General features: G+C 38.6%; 2 protein-coding genes across 2 annotated transcripts in view; one reads left to right on the top strand and one right to left on the bottom strand.

Moving 5' to 3' along the window:
- Positions 1 to 608: 608 nt before the first annotated feature.
- Positions 609 to 27,208, bottom strand: part of LOC132126443 (synapsin-2-like) — a 209,553-nt gene continuing 182,953 nt past the window's right edge. The window contains exons 6-13 of the mRNA XM_059537690.1: positions 14,874 to 14,936; positions 14,009 to 14,151; positions 13,721 to 13,795; positions 12,689 to 12,791; positions 7,560 to 7,712; positions 6,081 to 6,144; positions 2,743 to 3,364; positions 609 to 1,531 (exon numbers count right to left, since the gene is read on the bottom strand). Of these exons, the coding sequence (XP_059393673.1) occupies positions 1,402 to 1,531; positions 2,743 to 3,364; positions 6,081 to 6,144; positions 7,560 to 7,712; positions 12,689 to 12,791; positions 13,721 to 13,795; positions 14,009 to 14,151; positions 14,874 to 14,936 (1,353 nt within the window). The 3' untranslated portion in view covers positions 609 to 1,401. The remainder of the gene's footprint in view (positions 1,532 to 2,742; positions 3,365 to 6,080; positions 6,145 to 7,559; positions 7,713 to 12,688; positions 12,792 to 13,720; positions 13,796 to 14,008; positions 14,152 to 14,873; positions 14,937 to 27,208) is intronic.
- LOC132126419 (metalloproteinase inhibitor 4-like) lies at positions 15,719 to 21,998 on the top strand. The gene is made up of 6 exons (XM_059537665.1): positions 15,719 to 15,928; positions 19,129 to 19,223; positions 19,819 to 19,924; positions 20,356 to 20,477; positions 21,355 to 21,574; positions 21,605 to 21,998. Exons 1-5 carry the CDS (start codon positions 15,814 to 15,816, stop codon positions 21,556 to 21,558), a joined length of 642 nt encoding a protein of 213 aa, XP_059393648.1. The 5' UTR covers positions 15,719 to 15,813; the 3' UTR covers positions 21,559 to 21,574; positions 21,605 to 21,998.

The following is a 27,208-nucleotide window of genomic DNA, read 5'->3' as shown; positions in this document are numbered from 1 at the left end:
TTCATATAAGTGTTTATTAGGGATTATAATTACCTACTGATACCATGCATGCATCCCATTGACAATATTATTAAAAGTTGACATTTGCATTTTCCCTTTATGTTTTTATGGGTAATGTAGATTTACATCATCATCATCACACGGGTGTCAAATGAGTGCTAAAAACTTTTAACCAAGGCAGTTCAGGGTGCACCCCCCCCCCCCCCCCCCATATACTGATGAATGGTGTTAGTTTTGTTTTCTGGATGGGCTATAGATGGCCTAGGCCAATCATTAACCATTTAACCATCAACAGTTAGCAAAATGATTAGTCATCTACTGCCACCTTCTGGCAAATCATATCATGAATCGTTCACATTGCTCAGATAGTCACAAAGTACATGGAAGATACATCGTTACTTTTTTTCCAAAGCATAATAACCCTTTGAAAACCAAATGGCCAAGGCATTGGTGTTTGCACTTATTAATTGGGTCCTCCGGTTCTAAAAATGTGAAGAAACAAACAAATAGTGCAAAAAGGTTACAAAATCATGCACAACAGTAGGTGTGGCCACTGACGCTTCAGCTGAATGGACACATGATGGGCAGATGGAGCACAGAGCACACCAGTATGTCAGTGGAATGATACGCCACATGTTTATTGACACTTGTACAGAGAAAACCACTATCACCGGCTCATGCAAAGCAATAATACTGTGCTCTAAGAAAACACAACATGAACAGTGTGACGCCGGAATAAACACAGACTCAAATGAAACTCCTGAGAAGTTAAACATACAGTACAGTACAATACAATATGCAGAGATACTATAAACATGGCACTCATGAATATCTAGACAGGTGGGAGAGTGCTGGATGCAAGCTATGTCGCTAAAACAGCAGGCGTTCCACTGAAATCCCACCACTTCATTGAAACCGACCAGTCCAAGCATTGATTACTGTAGGAAACTTGAAGAGGAAAGTGCTTTTATTGAACTAATGTCTCACTGGTTAATGCTTACAACACATCAACTAGTTACACACACTACAGCAGATAAACAAGGGAAACTAGTCACAAATATTTGTCTCCAGGTAAAGAAAACTCACTACCATGATACAGCTACAACATCGAGGGGTTAAACACGACTTCAGCATACTCCAGCCTCCTGTAACTGATTGCATTCCCTCCTCTTATAAATCCCAGTGTTCGGGGGAAAAGAGCGACTCAAAAAATGTGAACACCAACATCTTGCAAGAATGATCACTGTACATCACTTTAACCTTCTCAATTAACACTCGGATAATTACAGCAGAGTTGGGAGGAGGGGTTAAATGTACACAGCTACATGGAATTAACTTCAGACCAGGATGCATATCTGTCACTTCAGTGCCTGGCCACCTTTCAGCTGCAGGGTTTTGTCATTAGTCAGAGAACAGGCTTGCAAAAGACTTTCGCAAGTTTCGAATGGTCTCCGCCTTAGCTTCATCCTCGTTGCTGGAGCGGAAAGTCTCGCCAAAGGCATTGAAGGCGTTGGTCAAGGACTGGGATTTGCTGCAAAACAGTGGGAAAGACAAATTTAGATTGTCTGTGAAGTTACGCATTTGTTTGGGTAGTCGTGTAATTTTAATGAACACGAGAGTTGAAGCCAGAAGTCCCAATCATGGAGATGTACCCTCCTGCAGAGTTTACAGCTCTGGACCAGAACAATCACAAGATTCGTTTTCAATGGAAAAGCACAAGCAGGTTTGGTGGAGCAGAGCTGATCCCTGCAGGAAGGTAGGACTGCGTTCCAACTCGCATACTGTCCATCCTATATACTGTGCAACGTTCGGATGATTGGGTCCCAAAACATTCCCTGCTGAAAAAAACAGCATATGCTGTTTAGGTATGTGCTTTAAAGCATGATGGCTTGTTTGAGCTGGTTTAAGTTGGTCATGTGCTGGTTTAAGATGGTTAAGTGCTGGTTCTAAGCAACTAGCTCCTGCTCTGGGCTACCTCAGAACCAGCTTATAACCAGTTCAGGGCCAACCAAGGACCAGCTCAAACCAGCTGCCATGCTTCAAACCATACCAAACAAACATATGCTGTTTTTTCAACAGGGTAGTACACTGAAAATAGCATGTCAAAGGTTTGATATGCAAGAGAACTGATTTGCACTGTTTCTTTGAAAGTATACATCACTTTTTAACGTGTATGCGAGGGACAGTGTACAGTGTGCATGACGCAAATTTCTCCATCAGAATAGTATGTGTGTACTGTAAGTGTACTTTGTACGTGCAGGTTGCACATGCGCATTGAATTTGTTTTGTAGTAATCACTTGTTCCAGAAGGTGGCAACACTGGCCCCGGCTGTAGGTTCACCATATCTAATGAATTTAAAGAGACACAACAACAACAAAAAACAAAATAGCGGAGACTGCAACAACAACAGACGGCTGCATTTACAAGCACTTGTGATTAAGAGGTTATGGGATAACCCAGCTTTGGCGTAAAACAGTTATATCAGTTATCCATATTAAAATTGAGCAGACACTGCACATGGATGGAGCTTTCAAGAACGCATGTGTCGACCGCCCACGTTCACGCACAACATCAAATGGAGTATACTTTGAAAAACTTTTTTAGTTTTTTACAAAAACTAAGTACACTTTGGGGTTTACGCATACTGGCTACTTTATATGTTATATTATAATTTCAGAATGGTTTCTTGCTCAAATGGACATGCCTTGCAGCAAATGATCTCCAAGTGAAAAGATGCTTACTTCAACAGAGGATGGGTTGACTTCTGCTGGGGTGCAGGCTGTTCTTCCACAGGAGGCTGAGATTGGGTGGGTTTCGCTGGGGCAGGTTGGGCCGGGGCTGGGGTGGGAGCAGCTGCTCTAACAGGGGCTTCAGATGGAGCAGAAGTCTGAGCCCGGGCTTCAGGTTTGACTTGCTCTCTGACCACTGGTTTAGGCTGGAGCTGTGGTTTAGCTGGTGACGGGGGTTTAACAGGACCTTTGGCTGGGGATTGCCCTTGAGCAGGGACTGGATCTGGCTGGGTTTGCCCAACATTCTGATCTGTGTCGCCCAGTTGAGCTTTCGGTTGGGCCTTGGTGGGAGGTGGGGTCTGGGGTTTGGGTTGGATCTGAGGCTTGGAGTTCCTCCGAACTGGAGGCACAGGCTTTGGGGGAAGGGGTTTGGGAGGTTGGGGTTTCGGGGGCAGTTCCGTTGGCTTCCCTGGAGTGGGTTCAGGTGCTGCTTGGGCCTGGGGTTTGGGCTGATGCGTGGTGGGTGGTAGAGTTGGGGTAGGGCCTGCTTTGGGCACAGGCTCCTGGGCAGGGACTGGCTCAGGTGTAGGTTCTTGACTCTTAGGTTGTGGGTCTTGGGGTTTCACTGCCCCCCCTAGGTTTAGTACAAAAGAGAGTTATCATATTATAACATTTTTACATGTTGAGGCTTGCAAGGTTTTAAATCCAGCACCGGAAATTTTGCATGATTTATGATAAAAAAGTTAAGGCACCCCCAAGACTGACCAAAGTAACCATACAAAGGGTAATGCCCAAGAAAAGAATAGTCATGTCCACAAAACAAAAGGAAAAGACGGTAAAGTTAGCTTGCAGCAGTATCATAGGTGTGGATATGAAGAGTAATAGCTGCAGGTTTACAGCAACAGATCATGCATACAGAAGAACCAAGACCCAGAGGCTGCATGCGCCTTCTCTAAAACAAAGACCACATAGAATTAATTGGGATGTTTTACCTTGCCTTGTTTCAGATACACTTTGTTGTACATTCTATACAAAATCGTGTTCTTCATACAGTACATAAGAAACATAAGGGACAGTTGGGATACATGCAGGAGCAGGTCAAATGTGGGAGATTCTTTGTTCTCTTGAGTATGAGAGAGAATTACATAAAGATCTAGTGAGCGAGGTGTGTCTTGTGGTTCTGCTTGTTTGTTTAATAATACTTGATTATGTTTCTTGCTATCTCACTATAAATGAACATTCAGTGGGCTTGACCCTTTAGAAAGTTTACAAAGACACTCAAAATAATCCCATGCCTTTAATAAAAGATATTCCACTTGAACGGAGTCTAACAAAAATATCAATCAGTAACACAGAACAGTCTGGACAGTTGTAGCTTTATTACTTTGGACATGAGGGGGAAAGACTAGATCTATATCAGACAATAATCACAGGTAAAACCCAAGTACTGGATTTAAAGAGGCATCAGTAAAGCCTAATCAGCCCAAGTCAATGGGTATAAAGTCAGAGCACACATGGGACACTACATCAGCATATAGCGATGGAGATCTGATTCTTCACAAGAATCATGGGTACATTCATTGATTTCATTAGGTATATATTTTCACACAAAAAATATTTGAGATTTTTCCACTCTTTGGTAATGCATGCAAATATACGTAAGTAAACATTTCCCATGCAATATAAGGACATATTTTAAACTGTCATAGATATGAACATAGATACCATCTTGCATGTTGATAAAGCAGTTAAAAACATCAATATACAGAACTGGCACTACACTGAAAACACCCCAGACATCTCTCTAGTACATATTCAGTCTTGTTCAAGAACACTAAGAATCATGTCTTTATTACTGAAAAAGCTCATTGTTTGTGAAATATTGCAATATTAAATGTCAAGGCCAAATCCTTATTTAATTGAATGTCTTTGCATAAAAGTGGTACCTCTAGTGATACTCTGAAACTGCATTGCATTCATGACACACAGCTGATGGCTATGAGAGAAAAAACTCACATTGGTTTGTTAACAGTCATAAGATTAAGTTAAGAGATCTCTTAAAATGTACTTTCTTATTTGGGTGAATGTCACAAAAACATGTCTAGGTCACATTTCATGACAAATTCAAAAGATCTCATTGCTGTAATGAATCCAGATATTTTATTTTTATTTTATTTATTTATTTACATTTATTCGTGTGTTGATTATAATTAGTGTAATACTACAAATGTGTTTTGCTTTTAAATGTTCAGAAATGAAAGGCAGTACAGCAAATATGCTGTGATATAATTTCCCCCTCTTAATCATCATGAAAATAATGCTAAATTGCAAAAAAAAAAAAAGATTTATTTTCATTATGCAAAATATAAGTTCTTATTTAGTCTTTTGATTTTGGTGGTGATTTATTAACAGGACAGGTTTCTTGTGATTCACCCATTTTGATGATTTGACTACAGTAGGTTTTGTATTGCTCAGAAGCTGACAGTCGAGGTCATGGGAGGAAGGACTCGTCTGCTAAATCTAGTGAACCTATTCTGAAACCTTCATTAAACCTGATCCTAAAATTGACTGGCTTAAGTTTGGAATGTAATGGCCATTCAGTTTTATGGCTCCTGGTGGTTATCTGTTTACAGTTCATCAGGCTGAAAGAAAATCTTCTTGAGAAAACAAATGTTTAAGACAGCTTCAACACCTTCTGACACCTCTTCAGAAACCATGCTGCAAAAGGAAAAACACATCTTTTCTTTTCTTTTTTTTAAAAAGAAAGTTATTGAATACACGTGTTGTGTATTCAGCGTGTAAACACATGGACGTACTCATGCAAAACCACAAACACTACACTTAAATAAATAAAAACAAAACATCACACATATAGCACGCACACACAAATGTTACAGCACACACCCAAAAGCAGATCTCAGCTAGACGATTAGGAACTAGCCTTACTGAAATTAGTTAAAGTACAAAAGTTCAACAATCTTTCTTAGTACATACTGATAACACCACAGCACTGGACTTTGCGTAGGCACAGTTAGAATTATTCTGTAGCTGGCAGCGACAACCCTGGAAACCACACGACTAACAAAGGAAACGATTGCAGCCATCAGAAGCAAACAAGGACAGAAAAGTGAACAGTACAGAAAAACACCTCACGGGGAGAACGACACAGTCAAGGCAGATTCTGAAGAGCACAAGCTCCAAACTACTGCATCTGGCACTATCTTAACCTCAACCGGCAGCAGCTTTCCATTTATTGTGGGCTGAACCGTGTGTCTGGAATTGTGGCGGTGGAAATCATTTTGCCTGGACTTGTTTTGGCCCGTTACAGTCGAGAATGTACTGTAAACAACCTTGTGGAGGGGGCCGCTGGCCGAGGGTCTTGCTGGGGTCAGTCAGTTCTTTTAAGGCAGCGTTCTGTAGACACACACACACAAAAAAACACTCAAATGGTTTACAGTCTTAGTGCATTTCCACTGATTTCACCCCAGGGGGCGACACTAGACAGAATGTTGTCACAGAAACTATTTTAGGAGAAATTTAAAGTGACAGTTAATCTAAAAAATAAATAAAACTAAAATGCATTATTTACTCATCCAGACTTGTATTATTTAAAGGCAGTGATGTCTGACTAACTGACTAAAACAGTTTGGGTGAGTAAATGATGACAGAATTTACATGTTCAAGTGCAGCCCAAAAGAGCTGTGAAAATACTATACTATAAATATACTTTGTTTGTTAAAATACTGCATATGTTTTTTACATGTTTTGTGCAGTTTGCTGTTCATTTGTTGTTTAGTTGTTGCCCCAAACAGTTATTGTGTTTTAATATTGCAGTGAATCTCAGGATATACTTGTACACTGTGTCCTACATTATCAGAAGGGTTTCAGTAAAACAAACATTTAAACTAGCGAAAAGTTATAGTGCTCCAAAGTGTCCACTTGTTTTTAATTCACATACACTTTTTGCATGATGCAATTTATTAAATAAAAAATGTTTCGCTACACTTTCAGCCTGTATTGGATTCTGTATGTAGCTGGATATATTCTCTTTTGCTTTCAAGTAAAACACATATTCAAATAGTATTTTTTTAAGAACGTGTAAAGACTTCTGTTTGTGAGCTTCAGTTAGTGGTGCTGCATGGAGAGACAGAAACCTGTTTGCTGCTCAACACTGGCTTTTTATAGCTGCCCTTTTGATTAGTTTGACAGAAACTTTCCTCTGTAAGCCTTCATGTGACTGAGTTCTTCTGGGCTCTAAACCACTCACAGATCTTTTCACAGTTCGATAATCTCTATTTAGTTTTTTGCAAAATATGATTTTGTAAAATAGAATGTTTTGTTTTTTATGTGTCTCATTTTCAGAAAGATCTTCCTCCCCATATTACATGACAACTGTGACTCAAAGCTCGTTTAACCACATCAACTCTGGGGACCCACCGGTGGGTCCAATATTGCATATGCCTAATTCTCAAAAAATCAAAATAACAGCTGAAGTGGTTAAAGGCAATTCTGAGAACTGCTTCTAAACACATTGTAAATCTTAGAAATATATTGCTGAAACATGCTATCTGACTATCATTCAATGTTGGCTGGGTGGTTAATAACACTTTTTTCTGTGGTGTGACAAACTCAGAACATTTTTAGTATTGCTTCACACTGACTTTAATAATGTGGAACAACGCACTTTAAGCAGGTTTTTTCTGGCAAACTCTTTAGCAAACCTGCCTGAGAATGATACTAGTTATCTAAAAAGATATGCGACCTAAACCAAACCAACAATATGTAAGAAACAGTCCGATCTGAATGTTTGTGTCAGTGTGATGACGTACTTCTGCAGATTGTACAGTGGTTGGAGGTCTCTGTGGGGGTCGAGCTGTGCTGCGGCCTGAGTCTTGGTCCATCTTGGCCAGAACGATGGCAGCGATCAGCTGACGGTCCTCCAGCTGGTGATCTCCAATCAGCTGCATCGACGAGCCCACCACCTACAGCCAAACACACTCAGGAGCATTAACACAGGGAGATCCATCCCTCCAGGACGAGCGGGATTTCACCAAGTACAACGTGCTCCATCCATCCATCCATCCCTCCATCCCTCCATCCATCCATCCCTCCATCCATCCATCCATCCATCCCTTTATCCCTCCATCCATCCCTCCCTCCCTCCCTCCATCCATCCATCCATCCATCCATCCCTCCCTCCCTCCCTCCCTCCCTCCATCCCTCCATCCCTCCATCCATCCATCCATCCCTCCCTCCCTCCATCCATCCATCCATCCCTCCCTCCATCCCTCCCTCCATCCCTCCCTCCATCCATCCATCCCTCCATCCATCCCTCCCTCCATCCATCCATCCATCCATCCATCCATCCATCCCTCCCTCCATCCATCCATCCATCCATCCATCCATCCATCTGTGTAGTGTGATGTGCTGCTCCTCTCTCAATGAGGGTGCGTTCATTCACTGTGTTCACATAGAAATCAGTTTCCATAGCAACACTGCCACGTCATACTAAATGCAAAATACTTTTTTTTTGCATACTAGCAAAACATTTCAACAACAACAAAAATCTCTGCTTTGATCATCTGACACAAGATTATTTGCCATAAACAAATATCTCTGAGCTAAAGGAAGAATGATGTGCTTTTTGGAGACAATGAGATGATTGTGTCATTGTGGGACACCACAGGGAGAAAACAATCATGACCACATCCTTCCATGATGGAAACTCAAAATATTGTCTCTTTTACCACATCAGAATTAATATACTGAAAGTGTTGGAAATGAGGCATTTTTCTGGGAAATGTTATTGTCTGGTGTGATCAAGAAACGTCTCATGATTGTAAACATCCACTCCCAAAGACCCAAAAACTACAGCTTGTGCAACAGTCCTGAGCATCACTACACATGTCTCATTGTGTTTTTCACTATTTTGTCTATTTTTATATTATTCTTATTATTATCTGTGTCCTGTCTTGTCGCTGACATTCTGTTGAACTGTGGAGCTTCTGTCACTAAAATAAAGTCCTCGTATGTGGAAACCTATCTTCAAAACCTCCACCATCGTTCCAGTACCAAAACACTCCACTGCCTCGGTCCCTAACGACTTCTGTCCTGTTGCAATCACCCCCATCATTGCCAAGTGCTTTGAGAAACTGGTTGCATCCCACTTAAAATCCTGTCTCCCTGCTACATTAGACCCATTCCAATTTGCCTATCGCCACAATAGGTCAACTGAGGACGCCATCTCAACGGCACTTCACTCTGCCCTCACCCACCTGGACAGTCAGAACACACATGTGAGATTGCTGTTCATAGATTTCAGTTCTGCATTTAATACGGTAATCAAGCTGATCTCCAAGCTCAGCCAGCTTGGATTCAGCACACCCATCTGCAACTGGATTCTAGATTTTCTGACTAACAGACCTCAGTCTGTTAAGTTAGATAACCTCTCCTCCTACATCATCACCCTGAACACTGGAGTGCCCCAAGGCTGCGCACTTAGCCCTCTCCTGTACTCCCTATTCACCCATGACTGTGTTCCTGTTTATGGATCCAACACCATAATCAAATTCGCAGATGACACCACGGTGGTAGGTCTGAGGTGCAGAACCTGGCTGTGTGGTGTGCCACCAACAACCTGGAACTAAACACCCAGAAGACTAAGGAGATCATTGTGGACTTCTGGCGGAAAAGGAGTCATGCACACACACCCATCTACATCAATGGAGCTGTAGTGGAGGGTGTGTCGAGTCTCAAGTACCTTGCCATCCACATCTCTGATGACCTCACCTGGTCCCTAAACACCTCCACACTTGTCAAAAAGGCACAGCAGCGCCTTTACTTCTTACGGAGCCTTTAGAAAGTTCACCTGAGTTCCAGGATCCTTGCTGAATTCTACCGCTGTACCATTGAGAGCATACTCACAAACTGCATCTCAGTATGGTACAGCAATTGCTCTGCATCTGACCCCAAAGCACTCCAGCGGGTGGTGAACACTGCTCAACGGATCACCGGCACCCAGTTAACTTCCATCGAGAACATTTATCAGAAGCGCTGTCTGGGCAGGGCAAGAAACATCATCAAGGATGCCTCTCACCCTAACCATGGACTCTTCACCCTCCTTCCATCCGGCAGGCGTTACAGAAGCGACGCTCTCGCACTAGTAGACTCAAGAAGAGCTTCTTCCCTGAGGCTGTGACACTTCTGAACGCCACACCACCAATCTAACCTGCACCTGCTCTTTTACTGCAGTGGTCACAGTACTTTACACACATGCATTTGCACTAATCATATTTTGCACAAACTGCACACTGTTCTAGCCATTACTGTAAACTGTCTAAAGCTGTTACTGTACAAAGTACAGTAAACTATTTCTATAAAAATATTATTGCACTACTGTTATTTTGCATATAATACATTGTTTAACAATACCTTTGCACACTCATCCAACTGTATTTATTACCACTGTTCTCACGTTCCTGCTGTTCATAATGTATATATAATCCTTCATTGCTCTGTTCATAATGTACATACAATCCCTACATTGCATTCATATTTATATTTTGTATATACTCTGCTCAATACTGTATTTAGCAACTCCACTGTACATTCTGTATATTATAGCTTCACTTACTCTGCACTTTAATGTATATAAAACACTGTATTCTTGCACTTCTGGTTAGATGCTAACTGCATTTCATTAGCTCTGTACTTGTACTCTGCATAATGACAATAAAGTTAAATCTAATCTAATCTAATCTAATCTAATCTAATCTAATCTAATCTAATTTGTAATCATACCTGGCAATAAAGTTAATCAGTGATAACTTCTCAGTCACTGAAACACTTTACACTCACTGAAAAAGTCAAAAACAACTCTGTCAAGAAGCGTCAGGACACGGCTTTACAATGTTCCCACTCTTCCTCCGTGATCATTTTTCAGGACATTTATAATTAAATTATGACATGGATCACGCCCTAAAGTAATATATTCCTCTCTTGAGCAGTCTTTAAAAACATTCAGTTTATGGCCATGACTATAAAACGATTCAACCAGCCTCCTAATTATTCATTACAACACATTTTCAGAACCAATTTCAGTGCCACAGCCAAATAAATACATAAATAAATATTTTCATTTACCTATTTGAAAATAAATTGAATCAGCTCATTATTAATGCTAATAATAATATTAAAGAAAAAATGACATGTACCCTTCAAATATTTTAAGTATTGCTTTAAAAGGTATTGTATTTTTACTTCCAATATTTTGAGCATCGTGAACAGTGAGCTTCTCTGCGTTCATCTTCAGCATTCTTGTCTTTGTTAATGACCCGTTTACAGACTTGTTATACAGTTTGTCTGCAAGTCCAGAAAAGAGATTGGCTAAAATAAAACAAGGACAATCGTCCAGTCGCGCATTTGGAGCAACATCTGGCCATTTCTGATTCATGGCAGTTTTCTACTACTAACACTAAAGGGTTAGTTGACCCAAAAATTTTAATTATGTCATTAATAACTCACCCTCATGTCGTTCCAAGCCCGTGAGACCTCTGTTCATCTTCAGAACACAGTTTAAGATATTTTAGATGAAATCCGAGAGCTCTCTGACCCTCCATAGACAGCAACACAATTGCAATGTTCCCAGGCTCAGAAACATAGCAAGGAGATCATTAAAATAGTCCATGTGACATCAGGGGTTCAACTGTAATTTTACACAGCAACGAGAACACTTTTGTGTGCAGAGAAAACAATAATAACTCAATTTATTCAATAATTCTTCTCACTGTTACTGTCTTCCATCATTTTGGAAGTAATCAACGCTTTATCTGTTTATGTTCAGGATTAAGCTTGTGCATGCTGGACATAAACAACCCTACTTATGATGTTTACGTATGTGATACTCTCCAAAAGGGTGGAAGATGGTAACTCTGGGAAAATAATTGTTGAGTAAATTGTGTTACTGTCTATGGAGGGTCAGAGAGCTCTCGGATTTCATCAAAAATATCTTAATTTGTGTTGTGAAGATGAACGGAGGTCTTACTGGTTTGGAACGACATGAGGGATTTAATTGTTTTCGGCCAGTGGTGAAAACAATTACAAATTTAAAAATTAAAAATTTTCAGCACAACTACAAGATTTTCCAGGACATTTGACATTTTCTCTCATTTTCCATGTGTTTTCCAGAACTTCCAGAATCAGTCCAGTTCCAGGTTGTCTACAAAGACATGATTGCAACTGTACTTTTATGTGCTTGCTATGTCTTTTCCATAGCTGAGAGGTGGTTTGGTTTACAGGTTTAGGGGTAAAAGGTGGATTCATGTGCTCAAAAACAGCTTTTTAATAGTGTACTGGCTGTTATGTGTTATATTGTTTAAAATGGTTTTGCTTTAAGGCTGGGATGGAGTTATAACATTTCATGACAGTACAACATAACAAAACCATTTATTTTTAGCTGTACCAAAACACACTGTGGTATAATCATTGTGAGCTGACATCACATCAGTGACGCCTGTCTTATGAGACTGGGTTTACTGGCTGCTTCTGGCAGAATCTATATGAAATTTTTCATCATTTTAGGGCCAAATGTGTTGTTTAATGCCAAGTGTCGAGCAAATGACCTGCACATGTTTGAATATTAGCAGGAAATGAAAAACTATAGGAGTGTCCTTAGAACATAAACACTTGAGTTCTTCCCTCACATGAGCAAAAATTTGAGCTTCCAAAGAACTATTGCAATGTCTGACTCACATTCCTCACAATGGAATGGCAAGGATTTATGTGTTTTCTGCCAAACCTCACAAGGCATGCACCCACGTGTCTGTGTCCTGTCGCTGTGGTCAACGCCTCCTCTCTTCACTATAATCTTCTGTCTCATTGTCTGGTGTTGATCTTCATCTATCAGCTCACATGAGAGGTCAGGTGGTTTGAATCAGTGCTCGTGTTATTATGCTCTCACCTCAGTAATGTAGTCCTTTCCATCCTTTCCATGTATGGCTTTAAAAGCACAGATGTCTAGACCTCCAAAGACATCTGCACAGACGTCCACCCACAGCTTATATCTGCAGGACAGAAGAGCTTTCACTTTCCCAATTCCTGGATTCTGATCACTTCACGATGAGTTACACAATGAAACGCTTGTTAAACACCTATTTCAAAATCCCCATCTACTTCAGTATTATTCTCACAGAATTGTCAGTACTGCTCAACTTGTTTCCTTCCTGCATTTAAACTCATCTTTTGGTTTTGTTGCTCTGGTCAATAATTATAGACATTCACTATTTGCAAGAAGAAAATATTTATTCTTCACTAACAAGGTTGCTCAGCTCTTCATATGGCAAGCCAGGGTGATATTTGTGCCTTTATGGTTTATTAGATTTGGAGGACTTGGCTAAATCAGCATGCATACTCTGTGAGTTATTCTCCCAGATAAATTTGATTTATTTATTTGATCTGCAACTAATGTACAGTATTTGCACAGTGTATTTGCATCATTTGGCAGCATATGTGCAGTTTTCAACGTGACTAATAAATTCTGAAGCGTTCTATAGCTTGGTCTTTCTGGTCTGTAAAAGCCCATCTGGGATGTTTTTCCTGTACAACCCTGTCATAACTTACTACAGTATAATGCATTGGTGGAGAAATTAATTAACTAGTCATGACTGTGTCCCAACAGCACAGTGTTTTTGTAGCACATCCGTCATTCAAGCAATGTTGTTTCAACAATATACTGACAAGTGGTGGAGTAATGACTTCTGTCAATTAATCAGTTCCAGAATGTATAACAACGACTTTGGCGTGCATATGCTAACTGATGGGTTTAGGGTTGTAGGGTAGATATGTATCATATGCATGCAAAACTGTCCATTTTTGTGTCCATTTTTGCGTTATGCATTAAAAGTGTATTATAGTGTGCACTAGCATAAAGATGCCATTACTATACATTGGACTAAAAGACTGCACCGATTCAGCAAGTATCTGTCTTACTCACTTGTCGGTCATGGCTACTTGCTCCAGCATGGCAGAGCCTGTGTTTGATTTCCAGTTGCCAGAGATGGATGTTCTCCTGTGAATCCAAATCATTTATCATATCACACAGCTCAAGCTGTATCACATCTTCGGCCTGCGTAATGATTTCACCAATCTTTATCAAAGGAATGCTTCACCAGAAAATTATAATTTGCTATTGTATGATCAAAAGATGCATAGACTGCTATTATGATAAGATTTTATGATTTCATGACGCTTGAAAGCCTCAGTTCCCTTTAATTGTACTTACATGTACGCTTTGTAGTCAGAACCGATCTTCTGGACCCTGATGTCATATTTAGCGTCAATGAAAGGCTCTGTGGTGGTGTAGGTTTGAGTGATGGCCACAACACTCGCAATGTCTTGGAAGTCACTGTGATTGTCAACTTTCACCTGCCAAGGCAATGCTCCATTAATATGCTGTCCTAACCAATTTATAATGAATTTATAATGAACCATGATTTATGAATCAAGTACAGCGGTTCACACAGTCAAACACAATTATGTACACACTTGATTTATTTCTGTTCAGAACTGTATATATCAGAGTTTTTATTGTTAACATGTCAACTAGAAGTCATTTGAGTATTAGTAGACTAGTAATCTGCTAACACTTTATTATGATGCTCCACAACAGTCATTTCACTGACTATGAGTAGCGTTGCACGTAATTATAATAACCTTAACCTAACAGTCTACTAATACTCTAACTAAAAACCTAAAAAAAAGAATGAAGCTAAAAAAAGAAGAAGAATAATAAAAGGTAACACTTTAATTAAGGTGTCCTTGTTACTCATGTTACATGTACTTACAATTATAAGAAGAATAAATTATGCATAATTACATGCAAGTAGACAAACTCTAACCCTAACCATATAGGTACATGTAGTTAATTAATATTACTCAGTCACTGTAACAAGAACATCTTAAAATAAAGTGCAACCCAATAAAATCAGAAGCACATACAAGTACAATTACAAAAGAATAATATAAATAACTAAAAACTATTAAATGAAATATTAACCAAAAATATAAACAAATGAAGTAACATGGATCAAATTGAACTTAGATGTCTTGAAGAGCTGTTTTCACATCAGGCAAACATTTTATCATACCTTCCCCATTCCAGAGTGAGCATGTCCGATCTTCACCACCGCAGGGAACGTTGGCATTGAGATCTGAAACACAGATTCATAGTTTTCACTGTTGACTTTCTTTAATATGCATGATCCATGTTTGCATTGGTTACTGACTTTATGAAAGGATTCAGGAACTAGTCATTGCACGTAAGACAACATCATTTAATCCCAGGCCAATAAAAACTTTCGTTTCAGCATCTGTAAGTCATTTATCATGCTTCAGAAACAGACGTGTTGCTGACAATTATCAAATCCGGCTCATCATATGCAGTCTAGCAATCAAGCATGTGTGAACAAGACGAGTTTTATTTCCTATCCACAAGTGGCTGACATTGCATTGCTACATGACTAACAATTTGACTTCAGGTATATGAATTTTTCTGAGTGCAGTACAGCATATAAACAGACTCATTTCCATGAACTGATGGGGTAAAGAGTATGAGAACAGAGTCAGATCTGATTGGATCAACTCCACTTCTGAAACGCCATTGAGGATTTCCACAGTTTGTGTGTGCACTTGTTTATATGGTTTATGAGGACACAAATTTGTATAATGACATGGGTATGACAAAGGCATTACAACATGAAAGTGATTCATGAGGACACTGCCTATATCCCCATAATTCAAAAGGCTTAAAAAACATACTACATTATGACTTTTTTTTCAAAATCTAAAAATGCACCAAGTTTCCTGTGAGGGGTAGGTTTAGGTGTAGTGTGATCGAAAATACAGTTTGAACAGTATAAAAACGTGTGTGTTTGTAGAGGGTGGGGTTTGTTTAGTTAGAGGGCGGTCCTTTCCTCAGCCAGACATGAAAGCTATAAGACTCCCGCAGCGCTTGCAGAGAGAAGGAGATCACTACAGACGAACACAAGAAGAATCTTTGCTATAGCTGATCATTTCTCTAGCGTGAGCATGTCTGCGGTGACTCTAGCGCTGCTGTTCTTCTTCTCTGTGGCACTGAAGGAGGTCCAGGCCTGCAGCTGTGCTCCAGGACACCCTCAGGAGCTCTTCTGCATGTCTGACATAGGTACGTCTAACAAACCGCTTTTATTTTCTGATCTTTGCCAAAGTAAAGTGCCAGGTCGGCAGGATTTTGTGACTAATATATCAAGACATTACACCATTACAATGTAATTTTCCATAATCTTTTGCATAATCTATTCCATAATCTTGTCTGTCAACAGTGAGTACTAACAAGGAACGGCTTGTGATCAGAGTGGATCTCGACAGATTTAGGTTCTGGACAGTGTTGTGACTCTGTGATGTGTCAAGCGTTTTAAATGTCTAATTAATGTGCATATAATGATCCGAATCAAGGCGATATTTAGTTGTTGTATCATTAAGGAAAGAGCAGTTTAACCTTTTTATAACAGTTCTCGATACTCTGTAATTATAAATAATCTGATATTCAAGCTGTTGCTGTAATAAGTCACAGTTCAGTGATCTAGTTTCTTAGTCACCTTTGAGAGGCCTTTACTTTTTAATTAGCTCCCGTTATGGCTTAAAATTTTTTTAATTATGTTATTTGAACTTTAATAAATTAATGATTGAGGTCATTGACTATTGAATTGCCAAGAACTGAATGCGTTCTTCTTGGATTATAACCTCCAAGTTCATTTAGCATTGTGAAAACACATCTTTACATTGACTTATTACAGAGTCAGTCACTTACAGCTTAAACACTAGTTCTTGTTCTACAGGACAGAATACCTCGTCGAAATATCTTGAAACTAAGTAAAGTTTACCAGAGAAGTAGGTGTCAAGTCAAAAGACAAAAACAAATCATTGATATTCAAAGTGTGTTCTCTGAAAACAAGTCTTTTGATTCTCAGGTCCATTTATCTAGTTTTAAAAATGTTGTGTGAAAAACAAGACTTTTACAGTGCACTCGTTTAAATATTCTGCTAAATGTGTTTCATTTCGGGAACGAAAGAGTTGTTTTGAATCCCTGCTTCAGTGCGTCAGAGCTGCTTTGGCATTCCAGTCTTTGTTCTGGAACAATAAGCCATGGAATGACTGGCATGAGGTTATAAAGACATGCAGATTCCTGCAGTATTCATTGAGTGAATATAGTAAATCCACATAATCCATCAACTAGAAAACAACTATGGCATGAGTGTACCCTCCCATTAATTTCTAGCCAAATAATGTTTTAGGTCTTAATGCCAAATTCTTTCATCTTGGCAAACTGATCTCCTAAAGCAGCAGAAGATGTTAAAGGGTCAAAGACAAATAAAGTTGTCTGAGATGACCACTTTCAGCAAATTTTTCCTACTTGCACCCATGTGTATTGAAAGCAAATTAATTTATGTCTACGCGTGTATTTTTAAACAAGAATGCAAGAAAAATACACATGCCCTTGAACAATAATATATACAGCGGTTCTTAATTCCAGTCCATTCTGTATGTTTCTCTTATGGCTTCAGATGTTTGTTTTATGTTTTATGGCCCTGCGAAGTGGACATCACAGGATATTCTGCCAGTTCATAGCAAACATATATGTTCCATTCAAAATGCATTGAAGTGTGTGAGATGTGAATTTACATTGTATTTATTTACAGAAGTAAATGTCAAACTTGTCCGTGTGTGAAGATGTTGCACAGTGCAAATCTGTGAGTGAATGTTCTGAAGTGAGGTAAACTTCAACAGATTTCCCCTGCTCAGGGAGTTAGGGAGCAATACACTGTGTAGGGACCATGTCAATGGGAACACAGTTCATGCACGGAGCTCACTTCTAACGAGCTCATTATCTGAATCAGGTGTGTTAACAAAGAGAGACATGCAAAATATGGGGCGCGACCACTGGAATTGAGAACCACTGATATAGAATATGAAGAATAACTGAAAAGGTTAAAATAAGAAACTGAAGGAGACACAGGTGAACAAAATTAGTAACTATGGCAATGATTCTTGATGGTCCTCTTTGGTTTCTTTTGAAGCTTCAGGTCAACTAGCAGTCATTAGAGCTGGGTTCCTCAACCCTGGACTTCCAGATCCACTTTCCTGCAGAGATTACTCCCAAACTGGATTAAACACAGCAACCGCAACTTTGTGGCGGAGATTGTATTACTAATGGGAGATCAGAGGGTCTGTATTACTTACTATTGGAGAAAGCATAACAATTAACTTGGATCATGTGTGCCTTGACATTACAGCCTTGAGGTCAATAAATTTCATTCAAGGGTTGTGCAACACTCAAATGCCATTTAATTGTCCCATAGGAATGAATGAGAAATGCTGTAAACTGAATCTCACCTGTCCCAAAAAGTCTGTGATTTCCTCTAAAAAAAAATTCTTTTATTTTTTTTTGGAGTGGACTATAAAAAGAGTTAAATCCAAATATACGGTTTAGTGTAAAACCTGTTGAAGATTAGCAGAAAGGCTGTTTCCTCTTAAAAGCTGTTTATTCAGCGAAGTGAAGCCTCTCCTTTCCATTAAAAAAAAGGGCCTCTGGTCTCCTTCTATGCGCGGCAGCATTAGCTTTAGCAGTTATACTTTCTTGACTAAAGGTTACAGGCTTGCCTTCCAGTGGCTTTGCTTTGTAGCAATTCTGAAGACGTTGACTAGCTTGTCCGGGTGTGTTTGATTAGGTTTGGAGCTAAACTTTGCAGGAAAGTGGATCTCGCGGTCCAGAGTTGAGGTCTTCTGTGGTAGAGTATTAGTAGACTGTCTGCTTAACTGCTAACACGTTATTAACAGATAGTCTATTGACTACGTGCAGTTACAAAGTCAGAATGTCTAAAGAGGGCTATCAAAATACAGTGTAAGTAAATATAGGACTTAAACACATGAAACAGAGACCATGAATAACAGATAGAAATAAACTTCAATATAAGAATCTCCATAAGAGTCCATGGCGGGCTTATTGAACGGCTTTTTTTATCCTCCTCACCCATGGTTAAATAGATCCTAGGATCGAGATGGACACAACCTAAAATTGAGTTAGTTTCGAACCATAAAACTCAAAATCCTGAAATCATTTCTGTACGACTGTAAGTTATACTCTGAACTCTTGTATGCTAAGCATATAATGTGATTTTTTTAAACTGGAAATTGCTGTCAAATGTTAATGTTCTGACATGATTATTGACCTTAGACTAAGGCCATTAAGCATATACATGATAAAGCCTGTGCATGTTTCTATCAGAAGAAACTGATTTCACTGAAATGATTCCTTTGCTTTCAGTGTCGCTCACTAGTAATAACATCTGACTCGTTTCTGATTAGTGATGCAAGCCAAGGTAACTGGAGAGAAGATCATACACAACAATGAAAATCTACCTGGCATGGGAAAAATTGTATATGAAATCCAAGTGATTGAGGTGAGCTAAAGTACTTGATGATCACATAAATGTTCTGCTGGGGAAATTTCTGCTTTTTGGCCTTTCATCCAAATAGACTATCACTGAAAGAAGGCAGAGTTACAGTCTCTTGGGGGTTCTTGTCGATAAGCTGGTAGAGAATAGGCTGATAAAGGTAGTGTTAGATATAAAAAAAGACACTTCAGATCAAAGAATTTCTTTTTTCAAAGATAAGCATATTAAAAAATCAACTCTGCCACCCAGCTGGGCTAATAGCACATCAATAGTCTGGTCAAAAAACAAACAAACAAACGAAACTGTAAGTGTCATGAAGACTAAAAAAAAAAAAAAAAAAAAAGTTTTAGTTACCCAAGTTCAAATCTGCCAATTTCATTCTTCTCTCTATGCCCATCCTATATCAGCTCACAGAAGCATTTATTTTAAATTAAATTGAATGTTTTTTTTTTTTTTTCATTTTTGAAAATGGATCAGCAGACCCAAAATGGTTAGGTTTAGAGTAAAGGTTAATTATAATATACATCAATACAGTTTATAATAAACAGAAGTTCAAGTAAAAATGTAATATGGTGTCTTTGCAAAAATCTTGTTTTTGCAGGTCTTCAAGGGTTTTGACAAAATAAATGAAATTCAGCATGTCTATACGAATGAGATGTCTTCAATCTGTGGAGTCAGACTGGCCTTTGGACAGTATCTACTTTCAGGTAAAAGCATTTAGGAAGTTTTCACAAATACCAAAGTTTTCTTGGACAGAACAGCTTTAAATCCAAAGGTGTACACGTTTAGAAAAATACAGATAAGCTCTCATATACCTATGTCATATTTCTTCAGAAAGAATGACCAGTTAGGCTATATTAATTTACCAATACATAATGCAAGCTGAGAACGTTCGAGGTGACAAAATCTTAAGAGTACAGTACGTTAGCTGGTAGTCTGATTTGAAAACATGGGAAAAGAGCAGCAGTTCTGATCATCTCCTGACTCAGATAAATGTATATTTTCTAACTCTATCTAAACTCTTTCTGCCCCTAAACATTGTGAAAGGGTGATTCACTGGCTAACACTGTATAGGTGGAGCTCAGTGAAAATATAACAATATTCAAATTCATGATACTGTATGTTTGTTATCTCACAGGAAGCATCCTGGCTGAGGGATTCTTCATTTCAATGTGTGACTATCTAGAGCTCTGGGACAAACTCTCCTTAATGCAAAAAGAGAACCTCAAATACAGATATCTGAAGGGCTGTAACTGCACGGTAATAAACTATGTTATATTGTAATGGTGATGAGTGAGACAACAAGGTTGGGGATCCACTCTCAGGTTTTATTGAAAGTGCATGGTCAGACAGGCAGGGTTCAAAACAGCAGCAGCAAACACAACAGTAAAGGTGAGACAAATCATAATCCAGAAACAGGCATGTGGCCAGGGCAGGGAGCAAACGATCAATAAACAGTCCACGAATGATAAGAGTCCAAGGGCAGACAGCAAAGAAACACAACGATATAAAAAGTCCAAGAGTGATCCACAGGCAAACACAGAAATAGGAATAGAACAGGGCTAGGAATTTTAGTGTAACGGAAAACATACAATATTTAACCCTGAATGAGAGATAAAACCAGGTTTTGAATAAACCAGGTAATGAGAGAGTGGTGACTGCAATTGATAAGGAATGCAGATGAGTTCGGGCAAAGGATCATGGTAAATGAAATCCTGGGTGAACAGTAAACCTCCAAGTGAGAAAACATTTTATTGTCTGTAATAATAATAAAAAAACAATACTCTTATTTATAAATGTTTAAATGAACAAAAATGTATCATACTTTTAGTTTGGGGATCAATTCTCACTATTAACTATGACTTTTGCCTCAATAAACTTAATTTGCTGCTTATTAATAGTGGGTATTATATATGTGTAAAGTGTGCTTTATGAGTACTAATAAACAGCCAATATGTTAATAATAGGCATGCTAACAAACAACTATTTAATAGTAAGAATGGATCCCTGTTTTATATTATATTATATTATATTATATTATATTATATTATATTATATTATATTATATTATATTATATTATATTATATTATATTATATTATATTATATTATATTCTCTGACATTGTGATCTCTACAGATTTTTACCTGCATTGAAAAGCCTTGTCAACCCAGCACCAAAAATCAGTGTGTACTGACAGACTGGACATCCTTATGGCCATATGAGGATGGAATATCAGTTCACCAGTCTGCCTGCATCAGACACAGCAATGGCTCCTGTGGCTGGTATAATGGAACTGGCCAACCTTCTGAAAATGACACCATTGACATGTCTGAAGTCTGAGAGCAGGAGTGGTTTCTGACTGTAAAAGAAGCTGCTTGATGCTGTTCAAGAAGATCAGACCATTCACATGCAATCCCGTTAACCTGCTGTACTTTCTTGTAGCCACATAGAGCACCTTAACCACCATTGCTTATCGACCACACATACCCTAACCGCCTAGTGAGCACCTAATTTAAACAACAACCTAGCAACCACCCAGAAAACCTTAGAAACCACTTAGCATTCCTCAAACAACCATCAAGGACATACTCTTCAAACTAACATGTACAATTAATGGTCCAACTCAAAGATGTTGTCATGAGTCTGTTGTGCTCCTTTGAAAAATGTGTGTGTATTGTCAAATTATCAATGTGGTCATTTAACTTTGCCTTTACATTAGGTCCAAATCATTTGATTTTCTATTTAAAAAGGAATAAAGAGAAATGAAAAAAAAAGAACAATGAATTATTTTTTTGTTTACATAAACATTATATATATATATAAGGGTTTATGACGTAATATGGCATACTTAAATTTTTTTTTTTGGCACATATCTTCTATACAGACACAAATAAGAAAGAGTGTGCAGTGGGTCTTTTCCACATTTATTGTCACATTCATGCTTATAAATGAGTGCACGACAACGAATATAATCCACAATGGTCTTTTAACAAGTAATCCACAAGAAACACAAGAGAATCACTATGACCAGGGGCGCATTCTAGAAAGCACTGTCAAATTATCGTCAGCTATATCCTGAACTTACGGTTGATTAACCCCAAACCTTGCTTACCTGAGGTATGTGGTTCCAAAAACGTGTCCGAGAGTAAGTTCTTTCAACTCAGAGTTTGTTCCTGGTTAAGACTCAAGACATTCTCAACAGAGCGATGAATCAAATTCTTGCTACTGGGGTTCCTCAAGGCTCAGTGCTTGGACCACTTCTCTTCTCGGTCTATATGATGTCATTAGGATCTGTCATTCAGAATCATGGCTTTTCTTATCACTGCTACACTGATGATACTCAACTCTACTTCTCATTCCAACCAGCTGCTCACATCAAATTAAAGGTACTGCTGCTTGCCTACCAGACCACCACTGATGCTGCACCAATATACCTAAACTCGCTAGTTCAAACTCATGCACCCTCCAGAAGCTTGCAAGTGAACGGCTCCTTGTGGTGCCATCCTAAAGAGGTTCAAAATCACTCTCAGGGACCTTTTCCTGGACTGTGCCCAGCTGGTGGAATGACATACCAATCTCAATTCATACAGCTAAGTCTTTACTCATTTTCAAAAAAACATCTAAAGACACACTTTTATCTACAACATACTAATACGAGCACTTACCTTTTCTTTTCTTGTCTTTTCTTAAAAAAACAGCTATGTGTACTGCGGTACACTAACTAAGACTTGTCATGGCACTTGTACTGTATAATGTTGTTGCTCACTAGTTGGTCTGATTGCTTCTATTGTTCTCATTTGTAAGTCGCTTTGGATAAAAGCGTCTGCTAATTTATTAAATGTAAATGTAAACGAATCGATGAGTCACCATGCAAGCGCATTTTAAGAAAAACCATGCCATGCCATGTGCTTGCAGATATGTGGTTTATATTGCTGTGTGTAGCCTGTAGTGTAGAAGTAACACAAGCGTGCTGTTTGAGGGAGAAAGGTTTCACAGGCATCGAGGGGTATGGTCTTTTTTATGTTATTTGACTAAACTAGTATTATATTACAGTATTTATTTATTTTTTAAAACATGAATCAAGATTTTCTCATTCTCTGAATTATCATTATAAAAATAAAAACAATTAAGAAATGAATTAAAATATAATTATATTTAAATGTGACATATATATATATATATATGATGGTTAAAATAATAGATTAATGCTGAAATAGTAAATTATGCCTTGTTTCTAAATGGACAGAGTGTTGAAAGTAATAGAGCTGGGGCCCGTTTCACTAAGGAGGTTCAACCAACTCTGAGTTTAAACTTGAACTCTGAGTTGACTTACCCTGAGATGGGAAACTCTGAGTTTTCGGTTACAGAACAGCTGAAATGAGTAAGTTTAATCAACTCTAAATTGACTGACTCTGAGTTAAGTTAGTAGTGCCTGACTACTATAAAAAGCCAGTATCAATGGAGCGCCGATATTACGATTCATGGCAACAGCTCCCGCCAAAAAATCCATCTGCATACTTCAGACTGATACAAATATAATTCTTATTAGTGTTATAATATCACAGGTGAAAACTGGCAGAACATTAGATTAATGAATTAATAACTAATCATTTTATGGTATCTCATGGGCAGAAAATATATATAAGATAATCATATTAATAATAATATTTTAAGTGTATTTTTCTTATTTTACAAATGATCTGCCAATAGAGTAAGAAAAATACGACAATGACTATTTACACTAAGTGAAATTAACATACTTTCTTAGCGGTAGATCTTATTTACAGTAGGCTAAGTGCAAGTAGCTCTAGATGCTATTTACAGAAAAAAATGTACAGTGAAAATCATATTTAACCTTATGTGTCGATGGAGGGCGGAGCTACAGTAGATTTGCTCTTAGTAATAGACACTCAGAATAAGGTTTACCATTTGCATTAAGATTATTTTTATTACCACACTGGCATATAATTTTGCTTAAGTAAAATGCACTTAATTTAGACCCCCCCCCCCCAGGAAACAAGACAACATTTCTTATATCATTTTCTTATATAGAAAATCAATCTTTATTTTATAATTTTTTTTATATTTGTACTTGGGCAAAAAAAGAAGAAAAAAAAAACAGTTATTAAGAAGAGCATTTTTCCAGCGTGCATTAATGAAGTGTTTAAAAAGGAGGAGGAGACCGAAATAAACTCCGGGTTTATCGAAGAAAACCTGCTCCCAACCAGGTAAGGTTCATAGTGTAAGTTACCATGGTAACTGACTCTGAGTGTAAGTTACCTCTCTTTCAGAAACGGGCTTGACTTACCCTGCTTTCTCAGGTTTGACAAACCTCCCATTCTGAAACAGAAAACCTAGAGTTTCCCTCATTTCAGGGTAAACATACTCAGAGTTTTCACTTAACCTCCTTTGTGAAACGGGCCCCAGATGAGGAGATGGAGACAGAGGAAGAAAAAGAGGGAAATGTAGAGGCACAAGTGACAGAAAGAGAGCAGGGAACAGCAAGCCAGGAGACAGAGGCTGGTGAGAAAGAGGAAAATGTAGAGGCACAAGCGTTTTCTATAGTTTTTACTATAACAGCTGTTCTTAATTAGTAGAACAGAGAAGAAAAAGCCATCATTTTGGGACAACTTAAGACATTTCAGTATCTGATCCCAGAGCTATTATTAGGTGGAAAGAAAATATTTTTTTAACTTTTAAACTTAAAATTGTATTTTCTATTTTTTCTTTTTCAAAACTGCTTCAGAGCATTTGCTGCCGTATCAATAAATAATCATCCATATCGATACACGAATCAGCAAGGAATGCATAACAATATATTACTGTATTGATATTTTGAACAGTGCCATTTAAAGCCTTGTTCCATGTGCCCCTTTTATGCTTTGAGCACCTGCCCCTCCAAAGGTCTCTGCACGGCTCTGGACGCAAGTGGCTTTCACAATTTACAGGGGGTAATCAGTGATTTAATTGCCATCCAAATCCAGGATGTCTGTGTTTTCCCTCACCATCCTCGTAAAAATCCCTGGTCAAATTACCTACTGTTTTTTGACAAACACTGAGGTTGTGTGGTAATTTAGTCGCTGTCCGAATCCACATCTCTCAGTTTACAAGAAGAAGTCGCTTCAAAATACAGTGTTTAATCACTTTTTGAGCACTCCCGAACACCGTAAGGTACATTATTTTTGTACTTCAGTGTAATTTGCATACATATATTTTTTTGAAATGCTGGAAAGTATTTAAAAGATCAATACTTCATAACTGCTCACAGTGATTGGGAGCAGAAAGAGAACAAAAGTTAAGAAAAAACTAAAGTTAACAAAAACACTTAAATATTCAAAATGGGTCTTGATATGGCAACAGCAGGTATTAAATAGCGTTTTAAAATGTGTATTATAAACAGATATATAAGCTACATAACTACACTCCCTGACAAAAATCTTGTCAGCTATCCAAGTTGTAGGAACAAAAAATAGTATATCTTCACTTCACATACCTTCACTTACTCACATTATCTACTCCTCTTTTCACTCTGAAACATTTCCCTCAGCATTTAAGCAGGCTCGGGTAAGCCCACTGCTGAAGAAACCATCTCTATATCCAGCACTTCTAGGAAACTACAGACCGGTATCCCTTTTTCCATTCATTGCAAAGACACTTGAGTGAGCTGTATTCAACCAGCTCTCTATGTTACTTGTACAGAACAACCTCCTGGACAGCAACCAATCTGGCTTCAAAAGACTGCTCTGCTCTCGGTTACTGAAGCCCTGCGACTAGCAAAAGCAGCTTCAAAATCCTCAGTACTCATCTTACTGGACCTGACTGCTGCTTTTGACACCGTTAATCACCAGATTCTCCTGTCCACCCTCAGAAAGATGGGCATCTCTGGAACCGCACTCCTGTGGGTTAAGTCCTACCTCTCTGACAGATCCTTCAGTGTGTCTTGGAGGGGTGATGTTTCAAAGTCACAACACCTTGCTAGTGGGCTACCACTTCTCTTCTCTCCTCCATCTACATGACGTCATTAGGATCTGTCATTCAGAAGCATGGCTTTTCTTATCACTGCTACACTGATGACACTCAACTCTACTTCTCATTCCAATCAGATGACCCAACGGTAATTACTCCCATTTCAGCCTGTCTGAGTGACATTTCAAGCTGGATGAATGACCATCACCTTCAGCTCAACCTTACTAAGATAGTAAAACTTCTGGTGGTTCCAGCTAACCCATCGTTTCATCACAACTTTTCTATACAGATGGGTTCGTCAACCATAATTCCTTCCAGGACAGCCAGAAACCTAGTAGTTGTGATGGATCATCAGTTAAGCTTCACAGACCATATTGCTACAATGACCCGGTCCTGCAGATTTGCCTTATACAACATTAGGAAGATTAGACCCTTCCTGTCAGAGCAAGCCACCCCAGAATGCAGCAGCGAGGGTTGTCTTCAATGAGCCAAAAAAAGCTCACGTTACTCCGCTCCTCATCAGGTTACACTGGCTACCAGTAGCTGCTTGCATCAAATTCAAGGTACTGACGCTTGCCTACAAGACGAACACTGGCACGGCACCAACATACCTAAACTCACTAGTTAAATCTTATGTGCCCTCCAGAGGTTTGCGCTCTGCAAGTGAACGACGCCTTGTGGTGCCATCCCAAAGAAGTTCAAAATCCCTCTCACAGACCTTTTCCTGGACTGTTTATGACAAAAAAAAGTTTATGACAACTAGATTAACCATTTTACATTTAATGACTTATATGATGAACTAAAGACTAGATGTTTTGAGCGGTAAGACTGTTGCACAGAAAACTAAATAATACATTTTGAGTGATATGACAAACCGCAGATAAATGTACATAATCAATTGCATGAATGTACAAAAGCAGAAGAGGAAACGAGTACTGCGTCTTAGCTAAGACTCTTTTCACGAAATACTGAAGCAAAAAATTATCCTTAGTTTTGAATTTTTGTAAAGCGCATTTGCAGCAGT

Source organism: Carassius carassius, chromosome 44 (genome assembly GCF_963082965.1).
Source record: "Carassius carassius chromosome 44, fCarCar2.1, whole genome shotgun sequence".
Lineage (NCBI taxonomy): Eukaryota > Metazoa > Chordata > Actinopteri > Cypriniformes > Cyprinidae > Carassius > Carassius carassius.
The sequence above is the reverse complement of the archived record's forward strand: the minus strand, read 5'-3'. Positions and strand labels throughout refer to the sequence as shown.

Coding starts and splice junctions, on each gene's coding strand:
- LOC132126419 (XM_059537665.1), top strand. CDS start 15,814: ATGTCTGCGGTGACTCTAGCGCTGCTGTTCTTCTTCTCTGTGGCACTG. Junction 15,929..19,128: donor CTTCTGCATGTCTGACATAG/GTACGTCTAACA, acceptor GTTTCTGATTAG/TGATGCAAGCCAAGGTAACT. Junction 19,925..20,355: donor TGGACAGTATCTACTTTCAG/GTAAAAGCATTT, acceptor GTTATCTCACAG/GAAGCATCCTGGCTGAGGGA.